Source organism: Microtus pennsylvanicus, chromosome 11 (genome assembly GCF_037038515.1).
Source record: "Microtus pennsylvanicus isolate mMicPen1 chromosome 11, mMicPen1.hap1, whole genome shotgun sequence".
NCBI lineage: Eukaryota > Metazoa > Chordata > Mammalia > Rodentia > Cricetidae > Microtus > Microtus pennsylvanicus.
In genome coordinates this window covers 63,215,568-63,238,101 of record NC_134589.1, presented here as the reverse complement: position 1 = coordinate 63,238,101, position 22,534 = coordinate 63,215,568, and the positions used below count along the sequence as shown (strand labels likewise).

The window sequence follows — 22,534 nt, the reverse complement described above, 5'->3', positions numbered from 1 at the left end:
CGGCTTTGCTTCAGGCTCACAGAATTGGAACCAGTTGACAATGGAATGACACTACTGAAACCACGAGCCAAAATGAATCTTTAAGTTGATTTTCTCAGGCATTTTGTCACAGCAATGAAGAAACCACCACCAAAAGGGATGAGAACTTGGAACTCATTTTGACATAGGGGTTCTTGGTGTCACAAACCCAAACAAGTAACAATTTCACCACCTATAAGCAGTCATTGACCAATTCCAGGCTTTACATCCTGCCCTTGCCCAGGACTTCAGGGAACTTGTCTCCTTGTGCCTTGAAGCTTCATCTGTAAATAACATTTTGTTTCACATGGTGTCACTGAGCTTTATGGACCCACACAGTAATGGGCTGCATCCCAAGGCAAACAATTACCTGGCTAGAGAAAACTGTCCTAAGAGCCTTTATTGGGGGAGGGGGAAATTACTTCTTTGTGTGTGCACATGGGCCATGGATGGTATATATGTGGGTTCCAGAGATCAAACTCAGGTTGTCAGCTGATGTTGAACCACTTTGTTGGGCCCTAAGAAGCATCTTGTGAAAGGACATACGGCTAGCCAGGCTACTGGCTACTTTTACCTCTTCAAGGGAGTAACTTGCCACAGATTTTGGTTCTTTAATGAATGGAGCCATTCCAGTTTTCCATACTGCCTGTGTTTCACCTCTGCACTACATGTTTCAAGCAAGAGAAAGCAGCAGAGATAACAGATCGATAAGAAGCAGGAGATCTAACTGACCAAATGTCCCCCGAAGAGCCGCACACCAGAGAGCGGAGTGGCGGCTACAGCACGGACACCTAGTGTCTTGCACAGGGATGTGTTGGTTCCCGGACTCCTAGTACTTAGAGCTGGGGAAGATGATGGAAAGCTGGTGGGGATCTCGGTTAGAGACAAGGCAAGCTAGGTGAATACCTAGCTATCTGAGCTGCCCTGTTTCTTGGGGCTCACTCAATGTGTGTCCACCCACACCCCTCATGGGGTCCTCTTAGCAAGTTTCCTGAAATGGAGACACCAAGAGCCCTGGTTTGTCCTGTTGCATTGGCCCTGTGAGGGCAAGGGGAGGACTTACTGTCACCTCAGTGACTACAGTGGTGGTGGTAGTGGCTGCCAAGGCAGCTGCTCGAGCACGTCTGTGGGACCGCTGGTGTTGTGAGAGTGACCGGCCATGGCTAAAGAATTTGCCACACTCCGAGCACTCTGCTGTCCGCTCACCTAGGTGTGTCTTTCTGTGCAGTGCAAGTTTGGAGGCAACACTGAAGGACTTGCCACACTCTGGGCACTTGTGTGGTTTATGGCCAGCATGATTGCGCAAGTGCACATTGAGGTTGGAGATGCAGGTGAATCGCTTGCCACACAGCTCACAGTGGTAAGGTTTTTCCCCTGTGTGTGTGCGCAGGTGTTTGGTGAGGTCTGAGCGGTCTGTGAAGCCCCGGCCGCACTCTGGGCACGGGAAGGGCCTCTCGCCCGTGTGGCTGCGCTGGTGCACCACAAGGTCATATCGCTGTCCAAAGCCCTTGCCACAAGTGGGGCACACATGTGGCCGTTCACCCTGGTGGCTGCGCTGGTGGCGCAGTAGTGTGGAGCTCTCGCTAAAGCAGCGTCCACAGTCGTTACACGCATATGGCTTTTCCCCAGTGTGTGTTCGCTGGTGCCGCACCAGCGTGGCACTCTCCAAGAAGCCCTTGCCACACTCAGGGCACTTGAAAGGCTTCTCCCCCGAGTGCCTCTGGAGATGTCGTGTAAGCGTGGAACTCTTGCTGAAGTTCTTTCCACACACACCACATTGGTGGGCCTCAGCGCCAGGGTCGCTGAGACTGAGGACCACGTGGATACGGGAATGGTTCCGTAGCCCAGCACTGCTACGGAAGGCCCGTGGGCACTGTGTACAGTGGTGGAGCGTGCTAGGGGAAGGGGCAGTGGCAGTGGTGGTCTCTGGGGGGTGTGCCCGTGCCAGGTGAAAAGGAAGAGCACTCTGCCGAAAGGAACGGGCACACAGTGGGCAGCGGTGCGGCTTCTCTGGTGGGTGCTGACGGACCCGATGCAGCAGCAGTGCAGGGACGTGAGGGAAGCGGCGGCTACAGAGGCGGCAACGGCAAGTGTGGCTACGCCTCCGGTGTGTCCCCAAGTGCAGGTCCAGCAGGCTGTTGTGACTGAAGCTCTGGCCGCACTCACTGCAGACGTAGAGGGTCTGGCCAGCATGGGTCCGCCTGTGCGCACGCAGATCTGAGGCTCGAGCACAACGTTCACCACACTCTAGACAGCGGAAACGCTTGTCACCACCATGCGCACGTTCGTGCCGCAGCAGCACTGCACTGTACCGAAAACTCTTGCCACATTCACTGCAGGAATAAGGTCTTCCCCCAACCGCTGCCATGCCAGGTGCTGTGAACATGATGCCAGTCTTTCCAGCCAACAATCTGTGGTTTTAATACCTGGAAAATACCAGAGGGAAAACGGCTGTGGCCTTGAAAACTGGTCTGCAGATTCCTCAGTTTCTTCTTTCAAGAGCTGATGTCCCAGCCGTTCCAAAGGCAGGCAGGAACTGGACTCATCAATGTGATCCCTGCAGGGAGGTCACCCTAAGTCTAGCACTGGCTGCAACGACTCTGGCTGGGGATATAGAAAAGGCACCTTGAACTCTTTAGGCCTGTAACATATTAGCTGGCCTAGCTCTCAAGAGAAGGCAGTCACTCGGAGTCCTAGAAATTCAGAGGGTAGAGCCAGGTAAGGCAAGAGGGGCAAATGACACTTGTCCAGTAAATAAGCATGTGTGGATTCCAAGGCGTGTGTGTGTGTGTGTGTGTGGTCGTGGTCTTTGCTAGAACTAGAAACACACAACATTGCTGGGGAGGCCAAGAGGGAAGTAACTCAACCTACATTCTGGTGTGACTGAAGCCCCTGGGGATTTCTCATTGCCTGGCATTCCTCCTTGGTCATTTTCTAATGCATCCCAGTGGGGATTCCCTACCTACCAGAAAATAGGTGTGACACATTTGCTGATCGAATGGGTGACACAGCTACACTGATCATACATCATACTGGTGTCTGGGGATAGTGACAGATCCCAGGCCCTGAGGGAGAAGTCACTAGTAAAGTCAACCAGGTGAGAGATCAGTCAGTCTTTGTTTTTATAGGCATGGGACATCACACAACCTCTAGTAAGGTGTGCTCTTAGATCATTGAGAAAAAGCAGACAAAATGGCCAGTAGTCATTCTCTTGTGGAAAATAGAAATATATCCCTCAATACCCAGCATTGCTGGCTTGGCTGAAGAACCTACTGACTGGGCCTCTACTTCTGTAAAGTGGATGAAATGCTTGGCCAACAAGAAGCCAGCGTGAACTCTACATCTGCTGCTCCTCCATGCTGGGTGGAGGATGACCATGAATATGTTCCTCTTGTGCGTTTTTTTCCTGAAGGAAGGACTTTTTTTCCTTCTTCAATTTTTGAGGCAGGGTCAATCTATGTAGTTCTGGCTGTCCTGATATGTAGACCAGGCTGGCCTCAGACTTAAGAGATGCACCTGCCTCTGCTTCCCCAGTGCTGGGATTAAAAGGGCACATCACCACATACAGCAGGAGGAAGGTATTTCTTAAATAGTTATTTTCAAATATCAAAACTGGGGTTGGAGAGATGGCTCAATAGAGAGGTTAATAGTAGTGACTACTTTTCCAGACGTCCTGAGTTCAATTCCCAGCAATCACAAGGTGGCTCACAACCACCTGTAATCATATTTGGTGCCATCTTCAGGCCTGTAGGGACACATGTAGGAAGAATACTGTATACATAATAAATAAATCATTAAAAAAAAAGAGCAATTCCCAGCACCCACATGGTGACTCATAACTAACTGTAGTGACATCTGGTGCCCTCCTCTGGCATGCAGGTAGAGTACTGTATAAATCTTAAAAAACGAAATCAAAACTGAGGAATAGTGCCACATGCATTCATTTACTACTCATCTTACCTGTGATACACTTCACTTTTTATGTGTGTCCCTCCTGTCCTACCCCAATCTGGACTATTATAAACCCCAGGATACCTTATCAAAGATGACTTTTAAGTCCTGCAAAGCAGGGGCACCTTTGTAGCCATAGAGCAGACTTCAGAGTAGTTAACTCTGAATCCTCCAGGGAGAGCTTTGCTTCTATTTTTAATTTAAATATTTATATTTTTACTTATGTCTATGCATATGTCTCTGTGTATGGATATGTGCATGAGAGTGCAGGTACCTAAAGAGACTACAGGACATCAGATCCTGTGGAAATGGAGTAACTTCAAGTGGGTGCTAGAAACTGAACTTGGATCCCATGAAAAGAGCAGTATGTACTCTTAACTGCTGAGCCACCTCTCCAGCCCCTAATTTTATTTTTGATCCAGGGTCTCATGTTGCCTTGGCTGGCCTGGAACTCCCAGAGAACTGCCGGCTTCTACCTCCCAAATGCTGGTCATTTAAAGGAATAGTTGCCTTCATAAAACTAAAACCCAGTGGCTGGTTTCAAATGTACAAGAGCAATACTCTGACTCTGAGAGGCTGGCATCTTAGCTCATGCTTCTGTGAGCTCATCCTCTCCTAGGCCAGTACTTCCCAGGGATCATGCCCAAGGAAAGTAACCCCAATGCACAACACATATAAATATATAAAAGGCAAATAAAAAATATTCCATCTCTTCAGTATAACAGACAGGAGTGTAGGGTGTAAGCTTGCTGCTTGGCCCTTTTACATCTCTTCCTTACCTCATCCCATTACATGAGCAAAGGTCTGTTCCTGGGGTAGAAGCCTGTAAAAAAAAATTATAATGCTTAGAACACTTAGAAATCATCCATCATTGATCTGAGAGTGAGATTTATTTATTTATTCATTCAAATTTAGCTTCTTTATTGACCTTTTGGGAATTTCACATTATGTACCCCAATTCTGCTCACCCCTCATATCCTCTCCTTACCCCTTCCAGGCCCCCACAAAACAAAACAAAGCAAATCAAGCAAAAAAACAAAAGTAAAACCAAAATTCTCCCCCAAAACCAAAACAGATCTCTTTGCTTCTCCTCCTTTTCAACATCTCTTCATTTGTCCTGGTGGCATTGGGGTTTCAGTGTGTCATCTTATACCCCTTTGTCCTGCCAGCTTTACTACAAATGTTCATGCAATGAGTCACTGGTCTGGTTCAAGACCTTGGGCTTCTGGTACACTGTCTTCACTGGATCCTCAACAGAACCCCACTGGGATATCCATAGAGACCCAGAGTTGGGGCTGCAACCTGAGGCAGCCACATGGCTATCAGAACCATTACCACCTGAGTGGCCATTCCTTCCACCCAGAGCCAGGATGTTGTCCAGGCCCAGACTACAGCTAGGGACTGTGTTGATGTCTGTGGCCTGTGTCACATCAGGAGACCTTAGGAACCGTGCAAGATGAAATCAAAGGGCCATGCTGAGCCAGCCCCGCCCTTTGCTGGCCTTCCCTCTCACTGGTCACTACAAGAGAGCTGGCCTCTGCACTTGGGAGAGATGGCCCCCACCCTCACCTCAGACAAAGCTGCCTTTCACATGCTGGCTCCTTGGTTCCTTTTCCCCATGGGTTGTGGACTTCTCCTGGACTCCCTCCTCAGGCTGCTGCCACACTAGGTTAGCTGCTCCGGCACCAGCTCTGGCTTCTATTGCTGCAACTGCTACATACTCTCAGCTCACAATTACACACCATCAGCCACAGCTGCCATCAGTCAGGCTACGCACAACTTGTGTTCTCCACACAGGCATGCCACACAGCTTCAGCCATCCTCACACTTCACTGCCATCAGCAGCAGATCTGGTGAGACTCCTGGGAATTCTTAAAGGGTGAAATTAAGAAAGAAAAAGGGGGCTGGAGAAGATGGCTCAGAGGTTAAAAGCACTGACTGCTCTTCCAGAGGTCCTGAGTTCAAATCCCAGCAACCACATGGTGGCTCACAACCATCTGTAATGAGATCTGGTACCCTCTTCTGGCCTGAAGGCATACGTGGAGGCTTAACACTGTGTATATAATAAATAAATAAATCTTAAAAAAAAAAAAAGAAAAAAAAGAAAAAGAAAGGAAGCTGGGCAGTGGTGGCGGACGCATTTAATCCCAGCATTCAGGAGGCAGAGGCACACGGATCTCTGTGAATTCAAGGCCAACCTGGTCTAAAAGAGCTAGTTCCAGGACACACTCTACAACTACAGCAAAACCAAAACCCTATCTCAAAAAACCAAAAAAAAAAAAAAAAAAAAAAAAAAAAAAAAAAAAAAAAAGGGGGAGAGAAGACTTTAAAGAGGTTTTTTTTTCCTACATGTTAAAAATGGGAAACATGATGCAGGTCTCTAATGAATGGCTTGAAAATTGAACAATTAAATGGATAAATCAACTTAGTTATAATTGACATAATGTCAATTTAATTTTTATTTTACCCCTAAAAAATTATTTGATATTAGTGACAAATACAAAAAACTGACTGATAACATTCTTAGACAGACTAATAGAACTAGGAAAAATATTTACACACAAAGGAGTTGACAGCAGAAGTTACCACACCATGGTATTATGAAACTGAAGGGGAGCAGCCCAAGGCTATTAGACAACCAGACTTAATTTATCCAGTTAATCATTTAAGAGCAACCACCAAGCGATAGGCATCCCCAAGGCTATTCAGAAGTTAACTGGGAACCTATAGAAATGTTAGGTTTGAAGAGATTTAAGAAACCAATAGTTTCATATGGTATGCATTCACTTTTTGTGAGGCAGATGTTAAACTCATGGTTCATTTGGAACAGAATTTCCACAAGACTGGAAAGATGTAGTTACAGCAGTATTGGAAGCTGGTCCTCGGTTACAGTGGAGAAATGAAGCTAGGGCCACTGAAGAGCAAGGTAGGGATAGAAGTTATGAGATTTCCCAAGATCAAAGTTTTGGTGAGGGCTGTTATGCTGATGTGGAAAGACAGATTATATTTGATGATCACACCTTGTTCCTATGCTGTACAGCAGCTTTGAATGCTTAGGACAAGATCAATGAATCAGGAAAGAGAACTGAGCCATTTGCTAAAATTATACAAGACCCCAAAGAACCTTCACTGATTTTTACAAAGACGGACTGTAAATAGAATGATATCAGATACAGGAGTTAGAAGAATATTAATTGAAAATGCTAATTCAGAACATAAAAGGGCAATCAGGCCTTGGAAAGCAAGATCAGCACCCACAGAGGAATGGATTAAAAAACAGCTGACATTAGATCTCACACTTGTGGTGATACTTAGATAGAAGTGAATGCTAAAAATTAAGAAGTGACTGCTAGAAATTAAGAAAAATCAAAAGGGTTCGATGTTTGAACTGAGGTAAACCAGGTCATCTGAAAAGAGATTACAGACAAGATGTTCCCAGGAACAATTTTTTTTAAAGAGATTCCAAACAGAAGGCCCTAGCCTTCTGGAATACACAGACATTGGCCTAATGAATGCAGACCAAAATGGGACACGCAAGGTAACCCTTTACCATTGGGAAACACCATGGGGGCCTCTTGCAAGTCCCATATTAAATTTAGTTCAGTCATGCTCCTCCACAGAGCAATTAAAAGACTTAATGCCTGTTATGGAAAACCATACTGCTCTGCATGACAGAATAGCTTTAGAAGATAAAACAAAAATTTCAAGGAGAAACCATAAAACACATTTTGCCAAACTTCTATAAATGATCAAAGAACAAAGTTAAAAATATGAATAATAAATGGCATTGTAGTTGAGAGTTTGATAGACACAGGGGCAGATGTAACAATAATTACACCAAGATCTTGGCATCAGAATTGGCCTCTTTAGGAGGTAAATGTTCAGCTTTTAGAGACTGGAACTTTATCTTAAGTAAAACAAAGTATAAGATGGGCTGAATGTATAAGGCTGGAAGGACAGAGAGGAAAATAAAAGCAATATGGGACTAACATAGCAATGAATTTATGGGAACATGACTTATTACAGGAACGGAATGCCCAGATTAACATTCCTCCAATCTTGGGAACAAACCAAAAACTAACATATGTTTCTGAGAAAAACATTAAAAGTTATTATAAAGAACAGGCATTGACCATACAGGTTATATATAAACAGGGCACAACAGCTGCTGATCTTTCAAAGGTACAAACAACACTACCTTAAAAATAACTGACAACCCTGTCTGGGTGGAACAATGTCCTTTAATATCAGAAAAATTACAGGTCTCAGAATAGCTGGTACAGGAACAGCTAAATGCTCAACATACTGAAGAATTAACCAATCCTTGGAATTCTCCTGTATTGTTATTAAAAAGAAATATGGAAAATGGTACTAGATCTAAGAGTTATTAATAAGGTGATTCAGCTAATGGGGCTGGAATTCCCTTGCCTTCTCTATCAGCTAAAGGATGGTCTATTATATTGACTGATTTAAAAGACTGTGCTTCTTTTTAAACTATACCTTTGCAAGAACAGGATATAAAAAAATTGCCTTCACAGTGCCTACTTACAGTTCTCAACCTGTTAAAAGATATCAGTGAAAGATTCTTCCACAAGAAATGTTAAACAGTCCTACCTTGTAACAATATTTTGTACAGCAGCCATTGGAAATAATTCATAATCAGTTTCTTCAATCTATAATTTACCATTTTATGGGTGATATCTTACTAGTTGATTCAGATGCAGATACCTTAAAGAAAATGTTCGAAGTAAAAAAAATTGCCTCCTTGGGAATTATAAATTATTCCTGAAAAACCACAAGGAGATTCTATCAATTCTACCAAGGATATAATAGAGGTTTACAAAAAAGTTCAACCACAGAAAGTACAAATCAGGAGAGATCAATTATGAGCTTTCAATGATTTTCAAAAATTTCTGGGAGATATTAATTGGCTATGTCCCACAATTGGATTGACAACCCAAGAACTAAGTAATTTATTTCTAAATTACAAAGTGATAAGGACTTAAATAGTACAAGAAAATTATCAGCTGAGGTTGAGAGAACTGGCTTTGGAAGGAAAAAATTTGCAGAATGTACATGTAGATTGTCTGGATCCACAGCTTGACTGTACTCTGCTTATTTTACCATCTACTGAAATTCTAGTGCAGAAAAAGGATAATATATAAGAATGGATATTTTTACCATACAGTAAAAAATTAAAGAACTAATTTCTGAGTTGATTCTGAAAGGAAAATTGAGACTTAATCAATTAGTAGACCCAACAGAAATTGTGGTACCTTTTACTAATGCTGAAATTTCCTCATATTGGACAGAAAATGGACAGTGGCAAAGAGTTTGCAGGAATTTTTTGGGAAAGAGTAGTAATAAATATCTCCAAATCAAGAGACTTCCATTTATAAAGACAACTCATTGGATCTTTCCTCACACTGTAAAGAGAATACCAATTTCTGGAGCCCCTACATTCTGATGCCAACAAATCAGGAAAGTCAGGCTATAAGTCAGGAAATTAAAGTAAAGTGGCTGAACGCCCTTATAATTCTGTTCAAAAGTCAGAATTATATGATCTTCTCATGGTATTATTAATTTTCCAGAACTTCTTAATATAGTTACTGACTCAGTATGCAAAAAGAGTTGTTTCACATACTGAAACTTCTGAATTTATTCCAGATGATTTAAAATTAACTTTGCTATTTATTCAATTATAAGAAATAATCAGAAACAAAAATCATCCCTTGAGCTGGGCGTTGGTGGCACACACCTTTAGTCCCAACATGGGGGGGAGGGGGAGACTGGCGGATCTCTGTGATTTCGAGGCCAGTCTGGTCTATATAGTGAGTTCCAGAACAGGCTCCAAAGCTACTGAGAAACCCAATCTTGAAAAACCAAAATAAATAAGTAAATAAAATAAGTCATCTCTCGAATAAACACAGATCAGATCCTATAGGGATCTATCAGGCCAAATAGTATAAAGTAATGGTGAAATTGATCACCCTTAGTGGGAAAGTGTTAGAAGCCTCAGAACTTCATAAGAAGAAACATGTTAATAGCAAGGGTTTGAAAAAAATTTTTTTCATCACTTGGCAAAAAGCCAAGGAAATTATAAGGCAATGCCCTACTTGTTCTTTGTATAACCAAACACCACTGCCTACAGGAAGTAACACAAAGGGTATCAAATAAATGAAATTTGGCAAATGGATGTTTCATTTTGCAGAGTTTGGAAAATTAAAATGTGTACACCACACCACAGATACATATTCAGGATTTCAATGGAAAACTGCTTTAAGTTCTGAAAAGGCTGATTCTGTAATTATACACCTATTAGAAGTCTTGGCCATCATGGATATACCTGTATACATTAAGGCTGACAATGTTCCAGCAGATGTCTCTAGTAAAATAAAACAGTATTTCTGCATATTATAACATAAAGCATGTTATAGGTATACCCCCAAATCCTACAGGGCAAGCAGTTATAGAAAGATACAATTGCACTCTAAAAGATATAGTTAATAAAAAGAAAGGGGTAATTAAGATACTCCAGAGATAGATTGTACAACGCTTTATTAACTTTAAAATTTTTAAATGCTAATGAGAAAGGAACAACAGCTGTGGAGAGATACTGGATAATAGAAAATAATGCGAATTAAATCAACCTGTATACTTTAAGGATATGTTGACCTCAGAATGGAGACCAGGATATGTGTTAAGTTGGGGAAGAGGTTTTGCTTTTGTTTACACAGGAGAAGAAAAACTATGGATACCATCAAAATTGACAAAGATTAGATACGAACTGAAGAGAGCTTTTGATTAGAAGAGGCAATAGATACTTCATCGGTGTGAACAGTCTATCATCAGTGTGAACAGTCTATCTTCATCAGTGTGAACAGTCTATCGAAACTAACTTATAAGGCTAACAGATGCTTTTCATTTGATCAGATATAACTTGCCTAAAGGGAAATTCCTTTAAGTTAGGGTTGGGGCAGGGTTTTGTTTTTATCTTTTCAGGAGAATGAAGACATCTAACTCAAGAATCTGAAGACCACTGGACAAATGAGGCATCTGAAAAGAAAAAAGGATAAATCATCCAGAGAAAATGTCCCAGAAAAAGAGTAAATTGCCTTTTAGTATATCATGTTTCCAACAGGATAAAATTCCATAAATCTCAAATGTTTGTTTCTGCTGTTCTGCAAATGGTCTTTTTGTAGTTCAATTAAAAATTAAAGATGGCTTTGGAGTTGTGGTGCAGGAGAATTGTCTGTATTCTGTCAATTATGTATTTTAATAAAATGCTGATTGGCCAGGCAGGAAGTATAGGCGGGTCAACCAGACAGGAAATAGAGGTGGGGTGATGAAAAGAGTATTCTGGGAAAGAGGAAGCCCTTCCCCACTCCTGCCTAGACTTCAAAGAAGCAAGATGTGATCTGCCCCGCTGTAAAAGGTACTGAGCCAGAGTCCATCTCCAAAACCAGCTCTATAAATTTAGAAATATGATTTAGTACATCTTACTTATAGAACCTATCCAGTTTTCTTGATAGTCCCTATTGGGTAGTTATTTTTACATCTGTCAATATTCCAACATCCAGGGTCTGGTGTGGGAGAACTGTCTGTATTCTGTTAATCATGTATTTTAATAAAATGCTAATTGGCCAGGCAGGAAATATAGGCGGGTCAACCAGAGAGGAAGTAGAGGCGGGGCGATGAGCACAGGAGAATGCTGGAAAGAAGGAAGCCCATTCTCCCAATTCCAGCCCAGACTACCAAAGAAGCAACATGTGAACTGACCCTCTGAGAAAGGTACTGAGCCACATGGCTAAGAACATAATACCTACATTCCCAAGAGGGAGGGTAGGTGATTTTTTTGTTGTTCAGGGGTTTATGGTAGTTGTTATTAGTAATGGTCGAGAAAAATGCTGAACAAAGAAAGTTAGATTCAGGGATCTCATTCTAAAAAGATAAAGGGGAAATGATAGGATAAAAGGGTAGATTATTAAATCTATTTCTTTTTTTTTTGGTTTTTCGAGACAGGGTTTCTCTGTAGCTTTGGAGCCTGTCCTGGAACTAGCTCTTGTAGACCAAGCTGGTCTCGAACTCACAGAGATCCACCTGCCACTGCCTCCCCAGTGTTAAATCTACTTTTAAACCAAAAAAGCACTACCAGTCTAAATATTTTACATTGGTATGGATTTTTGTATATTGATTAAAAAAAATGAGGTTATTCTTGCTATACTAGATGTTTCTACTCTTGTTTAAGATATTTTTGTATATTGATATAAATTTATTGTTAGAGACTACTGTACATACGTTTCTACTCTATAAGGTTTTGTACATATACAGCTCCTTCAACAATGTAATATAAACTTCTAGTCTTTGAAAATTATTATTACAAACTATTCACTTATTACAAACTTGTAGTGATATTAGGTATGTTTTCAAGGTCAAACAGATATATTTTAGGTAGACAGGTGGTCTTCAAACACTTCAGAGATCTACAGAATATGGCATTTAAGATGTTTTAATAAAATAATTCTTTAAATGACAGTAAGACACATCTGCTTCTGGCAGCACCAGTCTACTTCAGAGAAAATGATGTGGATTGAAAAAACTCCAGATGGAGCTTCTTTTCCTTGTGGCAAAAGTTAGCCACTGGGCAAACAACTGCCCTTGCTTTAACTGCTGACAATATGGTGTTCAAATTGGACAAGCACGACACAAAAGAAAGTGACTGCCGAACTTTGCTGAGACAAAGTGGGGCAGTTCTTAAAAATCCCCGTGTCACAGAAAACTCTGTCAGATATCCTAGGCCTACAGGCTGAAGATGGATGTCCCAAAGCTATAGAGGTACCTTGGGTGACTCTCCAGATATCCAACTGTTTCTGTCATTTCTTAGTTTTGGAAGTTGATTGCTTGGCCCTTTCTGTTTACTTCAGTAGTACTAAACCTCAGGTTTCTGATGGGAGTCAGAGATTAGATAGTTATAGCTATTGTTTTCCTTGTTACCAAATTCAGAAATGAAACTCACAATAGTGTGTAAGGTTGAGAGACATTAAAAGACAGTTTTGGTAATGCAAGTTAGAATAGAAAGTGAATTAGGTACAGCCTTTTGGACTCGTCAAAATAGATAATGGAGGATTTTCTCTGAATTTGTCAAATGCAAATGAACTGGACATTATTAATGTAATTTTCACATGTACATAGTTATTATATGTATTGTATATAGTTTTACTATGTTAGTTATAATTTTCCTTCTTTTTTAGACAAAAAGGGGGAAATGTATATTCTGATCATGTTCTAACAAATAAAGCTTGTTGGGAGTCAGAGGGCTGAGCTAGCCACAGATGATCAAAATTAACCACAGAGGTTTTGGAGGACTGTAGACAGATTGGACAGGAAAGTAGTAAGGTGGGATAGAGAGAGATCTCAGCCCTTAGATGGAAGGAGTGGAGCAGGTAGGAGATTACTAGTAGCTTCTCTGATCCTTCAGGTTCTTACTCCTGCATTCTTATTGATAAAGAATAATTAGGATAATGTTTCACCCAAGATTCAGCTACAATAATCTTAGGACCCTATCCAGGAAATGAAACTCAAATGAGGGGACGGAACTAGGAGTAGGAATGGACTGTGGCTTTCTCCAGGGAAACTGACTCTTCACTTGGATTCTTCCTACCTCTAGAAAGCTGAGAGACACTGTTGTCCTGGACCCTGAATCAATTATCCATTTCTCACTGGATGGTTTATGGCCAGTGTGACATATTCAAGGAGCTGGCAGAAACAGGAGTGACAACTGCTTCCATCTCAAGAACTAAGTCTGATCATGATCCAAATACAAATCAAAAGTTTTGCTTTTACAAAGACTGTGAATTCTGGGAAGGTTAGAGATTAGTATGTAGGTAGGTAAAAAAAATACTGACACCAAGAGCTTATCCTTTGTCTCTCTAACAAATGGGCAAAACTGAAGGCCAGACATCTCAGAACAGGGAGAACATGGCAGAAGCAACGAGCAGTCTCTTGCATTTTCTCTGGGACAACCAATGAATTGGACACAAATAACACACTCTAGGCTGTAAAAAAAAATGATGTATAATCATGTGCCAATTAACAATGGGACGAGTCCAGAAAAATGTGGGCCTGTCATTGTGAATATCATGGAATTTACTTATACAAACTCAATTAAGACATTACCAGGTGATCAAATCTTAAAGGATCACCAACATACAAAGAAGCTAAAATGGTACTTTGTGTCAAATGGCTGTATTAGTCTAGTATCCAGCTCTTTCAAATCTGTTCTTTATAGTCCCATCCACCATATATATTATATATACTCTGCCTTAGATAACTGAGTTGGGATTGCAACCTGTAAAGTTCCCTGGAAAAGCCGCACATATGCGGAATGATTATAAAGACTTGGAATGTTGCAGAAGGAGAGCCCAAATCATCTTGTGTTATCTTTAGTCCTCTTAATAGTCCTTTATCACCCACCTGACCTAAGATCCTTTATAATGCATCAATTTAGGAAACTATTATCTTTTACTAACTTAGAAGCAAAGTATGTCACCAGAGAGGAACTAAAACCTATACCATGGGCGTGGAAAGATGGCTCAGTGATTTTAAGAATGCCTGATCTTCTGGCAAAGGACCAAACTTTGGTTTCTTCTGCACACCCACATAGGGTAGCTCACATGCCTATAACTGCAGTTTCAGGAGACCCGATGCTTTCTTTTGACCTCCACAGGTGAGTTCATACACACGCACGCACACACACCCAATCGCATAAAGTAAATCTTAAACCAAAATCAGTCTTCCCATACCTTTTGTTTGCAGATTTTTCTCATCGGCTACCTTTACTTTAGGTCATATTTTTTTTTTTTTTTGAGACAAGGTCTCATGTCAAGCTGTCCTCAAACTTGCTATCTGGATCATGGTGGTTAATAACATGATACAGGAACTCATTTCTTAAGTGTTTTTTTTTAAATAACAACAACAACAAAGAAAACCCACCCCAACTGTTACTGAGGCTGAAAGACGGCTAGGGGTGATAAATTTATCTTGGCTTCCCGCCCTCCCCGCAAGACAGGGTTTCTCTGTGTAGCCCTGGCTGTCTTGAAACTCACTCTGTAGACCAGACTGGCCTGTGACTCAGACATCCAGAGAGCTGGGATTAAAGGCATGCACCACCATTGCCCCGCCATCTTCCATCAGCCTTAATAGCCATTTATCTCTCGCCTCTGTTATCTAACAGCCTTTAAATCATCAGGTAAAGCCTTTGGAAGACATTAACGTATACTATTGGCTTCCACGAACCTGAAAGCTAAGACTATAATCACACAGCATCTAAACCTCCCAGCAGGTATCTCCCCAATTCTGCTGTAGCCTGCCTACATCTCACATTGCCTTTGGGGAGTTTCGTTTTTATGTTGACACACCTGCTCAGAGGGAAGAGAAAGGCAAGCATCCAGATTCTGGCTCTTCCGTGACTAATTGTGCGACCTTGAGCAGAGGACTTAGGCTACCTGTGCCCGCAGCCTGGGCTAACTCAATACAGGAAACCGGGATCGTTTTCTAGGAAAAGGACAAGGTCAAAGCAGCCATAAGCCTGAGAGCTGAAGCTGCGCGGCAATCGCGATTTACTCTTCAAGACCGCCCTTATTTAGGCGGACCCTGAATCCGGGGCTTAACTTACTGGCCGACAGCCTGCCAGGTCTTTCTGGCTTTCTCGCTCGGCCGCAAGAATCCTTTCCCACCGCGGAGGCGCACGCGGGCCTGCCTGAGCCACGGGCGGGTGCAGGCGCCCCCGAGTGATGCGAAAGTGCGGGGCGCGCGGCCCCCGCTTCCTCGGGTCCCCTGGAGCCGTCACTACAGGCCGGAGGCTGTCGTCTCCCCGTGACCCGCTCCGTCAGGCGCACGACTCCGCGGACGCGCGGCCGGACAGCACGACCGTCCCGGAGCGGCCTGCGCAGGCGCACTGCTCCACTGCGCCTGCGCCGCTCGTCGCTCTCCGGTCCAGGCCTCTGGATCCCGGGTCGAGGGGAGACGGCAGCCGTCGAGGGTCGCGGCCCCGCCCGCCCTGCCTTGAGGCCCTCAGCCCCCTCACCAGTCGCCGGGGGCAGCTCCGAGCCGCTTTCACCTCAACGCGCTGCAGACGGTGCAGGGCTCAGCATGCGGAGGAAGGGGCGGGCGCAGCGCGGGGCGGGGCCAGAAGACAGCATGCTGATTGGCCTGCTCTGCCTGCAGGGTCACCACATCGCTGTTGCTGGTTGCTGGGGGCGTCGATCCCGCGCAAGCGCACTATTGACCTGAGGGCGAAGTTGCACAGGACGCCGACCTGTTGACCGCGAAACCTGCTAACCTGTCTCCCTTTCGGGTGTCTGTACGTGGGTCCCTTCCTGCCACTCAGAAGAAAGGGTGCCGAGCCCAGGGCCACCTGGAGACGGGTCAGGGCCGTAGCAGGTTACCCGAGGGAGGCCGGTCGCCCTAATCTGTCACCAAGTTCCTATCTTCCTACACAGCGAGGCCAGACCGGATGTCCACTATCTTGATTAATCTTTCCTATAGATTAATGACCTGCCCAAGAGCACTGCCAGGGACAGCGGTACTCCTGTTTTGCTGGCTAGCTGCCTCAGGCTGAGACCAGTGCGAGCGGAGACTGCTCCCAACACTGCAGAGCACAGGGGTCCAACTCACGAACGCATGCAGCCTAGGACGCCTAGATTCTAGGCGGATCAACCCCAATCCGGAACCTGTTGGGGAATTAGCCCAGGTGGCAGACTGTTGGATTAGCTAAATCCCGGAATTTCTTTACCAGCACCACATAAAACGGATTGGTCGTACGCAGGCTTGAAAATTCGAGCACACCAAAAGTGGACGCAGGAGGATCGGAATTCAGTCATCCCTTGCCTCTGCAATTCCTAGCCAGCATAGGCTACCCGAGAATCTGTGATGGTTAGTTTTGTCAATTCGATAGGACATAACGTCACCTGAGAAGACAGTCTCAACGAGGTCTTATATGGATTGGGTTGACCCGTGGGCAAACCTGTGAGACATTTTCACAGAGGTTGGGTTCTGCACTGTGCAGGTTTTGAGAGACGACTAAGAGAAAGCTTAATGCATCCCTTCTCTTTGGTCACGGCTGTGCGGATGGGGCAATCAGCTGCCTTAAGTTCCTGCTGCTCTGCCTCCTCCGCAGTAATGGCACTATATATAAAACCTAGAGTTGTCCGCTAAAATAAAGTCTTGTTCCATTTAGTTGCTCTTTGTCAGGGTGTATTACAACAGTATCAGATGTGAAAAGAGGACTCTGTGTTGAAATAACAAAAGTGTAGCTTACAAGTTGTTTTTGTGTGTGTGTGATTTCTTTTGTAGCTACTTCAGTTTACTTTTTAGACAACAGATTGAAATGTCGCACAACATAAAAATATGGCTTTGTTTGTCTGTATGTGTGGGCTTAGTTTTATGGTGGTTTCCAGCGTATTATCTTCTAGACTGAAACTGGCACCACCAGATGTTACATATGCTCGTGGTGACTTGAGTGAAAGGCAGCGATTATTGGGGTTTGAACTCTTATTGCAGAAGAGGCAGGCTTTGGTTTGGGATGGTCTCACTATGTAGCCCTGGCTGGTCTGGAACTCGATATGCAGACTAGGGTGACTCCAAACTCACTACCTGCCTCCGCCACATCAAAATAAATAAAAATTCAGCAGAACTCCAGAGACAAACTACATATGAAGGATGCCCATCCAGCAAACAATGGACAGTGGCTACGTTTTGGTTGAGGCGCTAGGCTTAATTTGCAGGGAATTCGTGTACGTTTTCTAAGACTGTGACTTGAAAGGCATTATATACAGACAAACTGCCCAATCAGGTGCTTATCAAGGGATATATGGTAAGGAAAAACAACTGGAAAACTTCATTTTGGTACACCATCCTTCTCTCTTTTCAGTTACTACATTACCTGCCACTTTTCAAATGGAATGCAGAGTTGCAATCTGACATCCAAGTTAAAGGAAAATCTGATTGTGTCTGATGTTTATAGGTTTATCTTTGTAGACACACCTACCACTCACCTTACTCATGGCAGCAGCTACAGATGAGCAACTATTTTCAAGAATGAAGCACAATTAAGAGTGAAGTTAGAACAAAAATCTGATGAACACCTGTGAACTGAAACTACTTCCTTCCACTGAATCAGATATTTATGTTAGCTCTTCAAATGTACCACTGAGCTTTAGTTATCAGGGACTGCAAATCGGGGACCTGCCCAGAGATTGTAAGACTCTCTGAACAGAGTGCTGCATAAGTAGAATCAGTATGCAAAACATTTTGTTTATATATGCTCGTAGAGATTATCAAAATTGTACACAGACACCCCCATTTTGCTAGTGTTGTGTATTTTCTGGGTGGCCCTTGTCTAATGTGGGCCAGAGCAGACAAAATGTTAAATCCCAGCTGTAAAGCTTGCTGAGTGGAGCAGGGCAAGAATTCTAGGAAATGGAGTGGGTAAAGATTTTGGGAGAGTTCACAAATCATGTGACCCCTCTTTTTCTGTAGGTTGAGATGTGAACCCAGACCCTTAAATATGCTTGTCAAATGCTCTATCACAGAGCTACATGCTCAGCTACTCATGAGCTAGGGTGTCTGCACATGGCTGGCTAATAGAATATAAATAGAATATCACAGGCCCTATCCATACCCAAGAGTGAGAGTATCCCTCAGTGGGAATGGCGGAACCAGCTGTATCCCGTGAAGCCTGTGAATGTAGAAGGCTTGCTGTTACTACTGTGTAAAGGTGGAATTCAGTTTAGTCAGCATGTTACTATATCACTAAATATGTTTCCCATTATGTGTTTCAATTTCGGTCACATGCAAAACATGTCTGCTCCTGTTTCAATTCTTTTCCAAGTAACTTCATAGTGGTCAGCTGAGTTTCCAAGATGGAGAGAACCGAGTGCAGCAAAGTGAAATATAGTAATTTAGAACTAGAACAGAAAAAAAGGGGTCAACTGAGTTCTGAATTACAGAATGAAGGTTTTTATTAATCTCGTTATTAATGGGAAAGTACATCAAAATAGCTTTCAGGAAATTAAAGAAGATAAGCAAAAACTTACAAATAACATTAACAATACAAGTGATTCTAATGCCTTGACAATTATCTTTTAAATTAAGCTAGACAGTAATCTTTTCAAGAAAGGTTTTTATTTTTAACTATGTCTATGTGTGTGGGTTTGTGTATGTGCACTGACTCCCCCAAGGCTATAATTGTGAGCTTCCTGACATAGGTTGCTAAGAACTGAATTCATTCTCAAAGAACAGCACGCTACTCTTAATTGCTGAGCCATCTCTCTAGCTCTTATTAGTAATAAACTTAACTAAAAAGTGATTGGGGTTCCTGCTGCTTATCAAGTGTGTCAAACACTTATTCCTACAGAAAGACTAATATTTCTTTTTACACTTTTGTCAGTAAACTGACTACGAAGAACGATCAGTAGCACAGAAGCACCTTGGACTGGTACAGAGCAAGGATGAAACACTGATCAGGTATTTAAACATCAGCCCCTTTGGAAAAAAAACTCACAAGTTCATGATGTCCTAGTCTTTAAGGATGAAATCAGGCAAACAGTAATGTTAGGGGAAAAATAATGTCTATACTAATGCTTACAGAGCTGAGGCAGAGGGTCATGGCACTTCCAGGCCCAGAATACAGTGAAACCATTTGAAAAAAATTCTTTACAACCTGCTGCTGCTAGCCCTCCATGGTCCTTTTTCTGCCCCTGGCCTGACACAGATGTCCTCTCTCTCTCTCTCTCTCTCTTTTTTTTTTAGATTTATTTATTTATTATTTATACAACATTCTGTCTCCATGTGTGCCTGCACACCAGAGGAGGGTGCCAGATCTCATTACAGATGGTTGTGAGCCACCATGCGGTTGCTGGGAATTGAACTCAGGACCTCTGGACTAGCAGCCAGTGCTCTTAACCTCTGAGCCATCTCTCCGGCCCCCTCTTTCTCTCTTTTTAAGGCTTTTAGAATTTATATTTTTAAAAATTTAAAAATGTATGTATATATGCATTGCACCACATGCATTCAATGCCCACAGACCAGAAAAGGATGTTGGATCCCCTAGAATTGGAGTTACAGATAGTTGTGAGCCACCACCATGTGGGTTCTGGGAATTGAAGTTGAGTCCTCCCAAGAAAGAAATCAAGCTGTCAGGCTCACACAGCAATGCCTTTATCCGCTGGGCCTCTCACCAGCCCAGACCTTTGTTGCTATCTTTTATTTTCCTCACAACAGACCCTAAACTATCTTCATTAAAAACTAGTTTTTCGCCAGGTATGGTACTTCATGCCTTTAATCCCAGCACTTGGGGAGGGAGGGGCAGAGGGAAGTGGATCTCTGTGAGTTCCAGGGCAGCCAGAGCTACAAAGTGAGACCCTGTCTTAAAAAGCCAAATAAAATAAAATAATAGTAATAATAACAACAACAACAGCTAGTTTTTCTGAGCTGGAGAAATGGCACAGTGGTTAAGAGCGCTGGCTCTTGCAGAGGACCTGGACTCAGCACCCATGTGACGGCTCACAGCATCCGTAACTCTGGTTCTAGGAGATCCAATGTCCTCTTTGGATCTCTGGGGGCATCAGGCACGCATGTGATTCGCATACATAAAGGCAGGCAAAACATTCATACAGAGGATAAACAAAATCTAAATAGAAGAATTTTTAAAATTAAAACTTCCACCTTGTGCAGTGCTAGGGACTGAACTCAGAACCTAGACAAGGGCTGTATTGCTGAGCTGTATTCCCACACTCCAGTTTTACTTTTTTGGAGACAGTACCAACAGTCCTGTCCCTAGGATGACCTAGTCTCTTATGTCCCATTGAAATGCCCGTTTGAGAAAGCTCAATGCTGTCAGGAGAATGTGCTGTTTATTTTGGGCAACACCTGGTTGCTAATAATAACGGGTCCCGAAGTTACTTTTCTTAGAGCCCTTACTAAAAAGGGTCTACAATTTTGAATCCTTCCTTTGTCCCCTTATGGTAGTGTATGTATTTCTTACAGTTTAGGGGTATCCTTCACAAAGAGCCAAGGGCCACACATATCTTTGCAATGTAGGCATTAGGAAAGACAGGGCCTCCATCTCCTGGTCTTGGAGACATGAAAACGATCCTTTGGTCTAACTTTAGTAGGGTCTCTGGCCCCTTCTCTAGGCCCGCCTGTACACTATCTTGTCAAACCTGGTTTTAATAAGGAATTTTGTGCAGTAAGTTTACCAAGACCGCTCCTCTACCCATCCTGCACGTCAGGATCCTCGGTATAGACACAAACCTTCCAGGGCTGTCTTCAGCAAGAATCCAGTTTGGCTTAACCAGTCCCGTTTGACCCTACTTTTCCCTCTTATCAGCATTCCATCCACTGACCCCAACACCGATCTTTGGCTATAAATTTCCTTTTGTTCACGCTATAGTTGGAGTCCAATCTCTCCCCCACTGCACTGGCCCCTGCATCTCGTTCTACAATCTTCCTGACTGTTCTTTAACAAACCACGCAATACTTTTTAACACGGAGAAGAATCCTAACGTAACTGTCAACTAGAAACACGCTGGCTTATAGCATCTACAGTGAGCGGCTCTGTAATTCCTTTCCCTTCTCTGACTACGGAACCCCCGTTCTCCTTCCTCATTCACGTTCCCCTTAAAACACCTAATGACCCCTACGCAATTAGGAGTGCAGCTCTTGACTAGACAAAATCTTGTAACCGCTTTGCGAAACACGGGCTGTGTTGGACAGAACCCAATGGGACGAGAACTTGGCCCAGGTGCGTGCTTCATCTCCAGGGAAAAGCCTGACCCGGCTAAGGCAGTCAGCATCAAGCAAAGACCCCACCTTGCAGCTCTTAGCCGCTGTCCTTCTTGCCTAAGTAGCAGGGGCATCTAGACCACCCATTTATGGAGTAGGGAGTGATACACTGGGCTTAGTTCGAACCTCATTCTCCTCCTCAAAGCGAGCAACGCTGAGATCCCCACCATTCACGGCGTAGCTGGCGCCCAGTGAGGCCAGTCACTTAGCGGGAGCGAAGGCGCCGGCAGCAGAGAGGGAGCGGGAGTTTCGCTCACCTTTCCTGACAGAGTCCGCCGGTTTCATTGAAGGGAGAGAAATCACCTTTGGACAAAGACTTTTGTTTTTAATAGCAATCCCCAGGTGCGAGAGAGCCGAAGCCGCCGAAACCAGAAACACACACACCACTTCCGGTTCACTTTTGGAAGGGACCGTCCGGAGTCACCGCCTCTATGCCGTAAAGCAAGATGTCCGCTCTCTTACGACACTATTGCTAGCACTTTCCTAGTCGGGAGGTACTCTAGGTCCCCATCACCCGCTGTAGTTTTCCTCAGAATCTCATATTCAGGCGTTCATTTCACTTAGACTCGGTGGGGATGAACTGGGAGCCAGGAAAGGCGATGTTGGACAAAGAGCAGCGCCATCTTGTACGGACACTGAAGGCCAGCCTTCCGGACGTTGAGCCCGCACAGGGCTATGCTTGTCAGTGAGGAAGGGAGGGATAGCGTTGTTACGCGATGGC

General features: G+C 43.6%; 1 protein-coding gene across 12 annotated transcripts; it reads right to left on the bottom strand.

The window, feature by feature from the left end:
* Positions 1-61: 61 nt before the first annotated feature.
* Positions 62-22,481, bottom strand: Znf672 (zinc finger protein 672). Of its 12 annotated transcripts, XM_075992472.1 has the most exons (5): positions 15,644-15,717; positions 15,387-15,522; positions 5,539-5,831; positions 4,749-4,792; positions 62-2,622 (listed from the first exon to the last, which is right to left on the bottom strand). In XM_075992472.1, the coding sequence occupies exon 5, from the start codon at positions 2,402-2,404 to the stop codon at positions 998-1,000; it is 1,407 nt and encodes a 468-aa protein (XP_075848587.1). In that variant the 5' UTR covers positions 2,405-2,622; positions 4,749-4,792; positions 5,539-5,831; positions 15,387-15,522; positions 15,644-15,717; the 3' UTR covers positions 62-997. The 12 variants fall into 12 exon arrangements, with proteins under 12 accessions (XP_075848587.1, XP_075848592.1, XP_075848585.1 ...); XM_075992477.1 differs by lacking the exon at positions 5,539-5,831 and having other exon boundaries at positions 62-2,444; positions 15,644-15,893; XM_075992470.1 differs by lacking the exon at positions 15,387-15,522 and having other exon boundaries at positions 5,539-5,840.
* Between the last annotated feature and the right edge of the window lie 53 nt (positions 22,482-22,534).

Coding starts and splice junctions, on each gene's coding strand:
- Znf672 (XM_075992474.1), bottom strand. CDS start 2,404: ATGTTCACAGCACCTGGCATGGCAGCGGTTGGGGGAAGACCTTATTCC.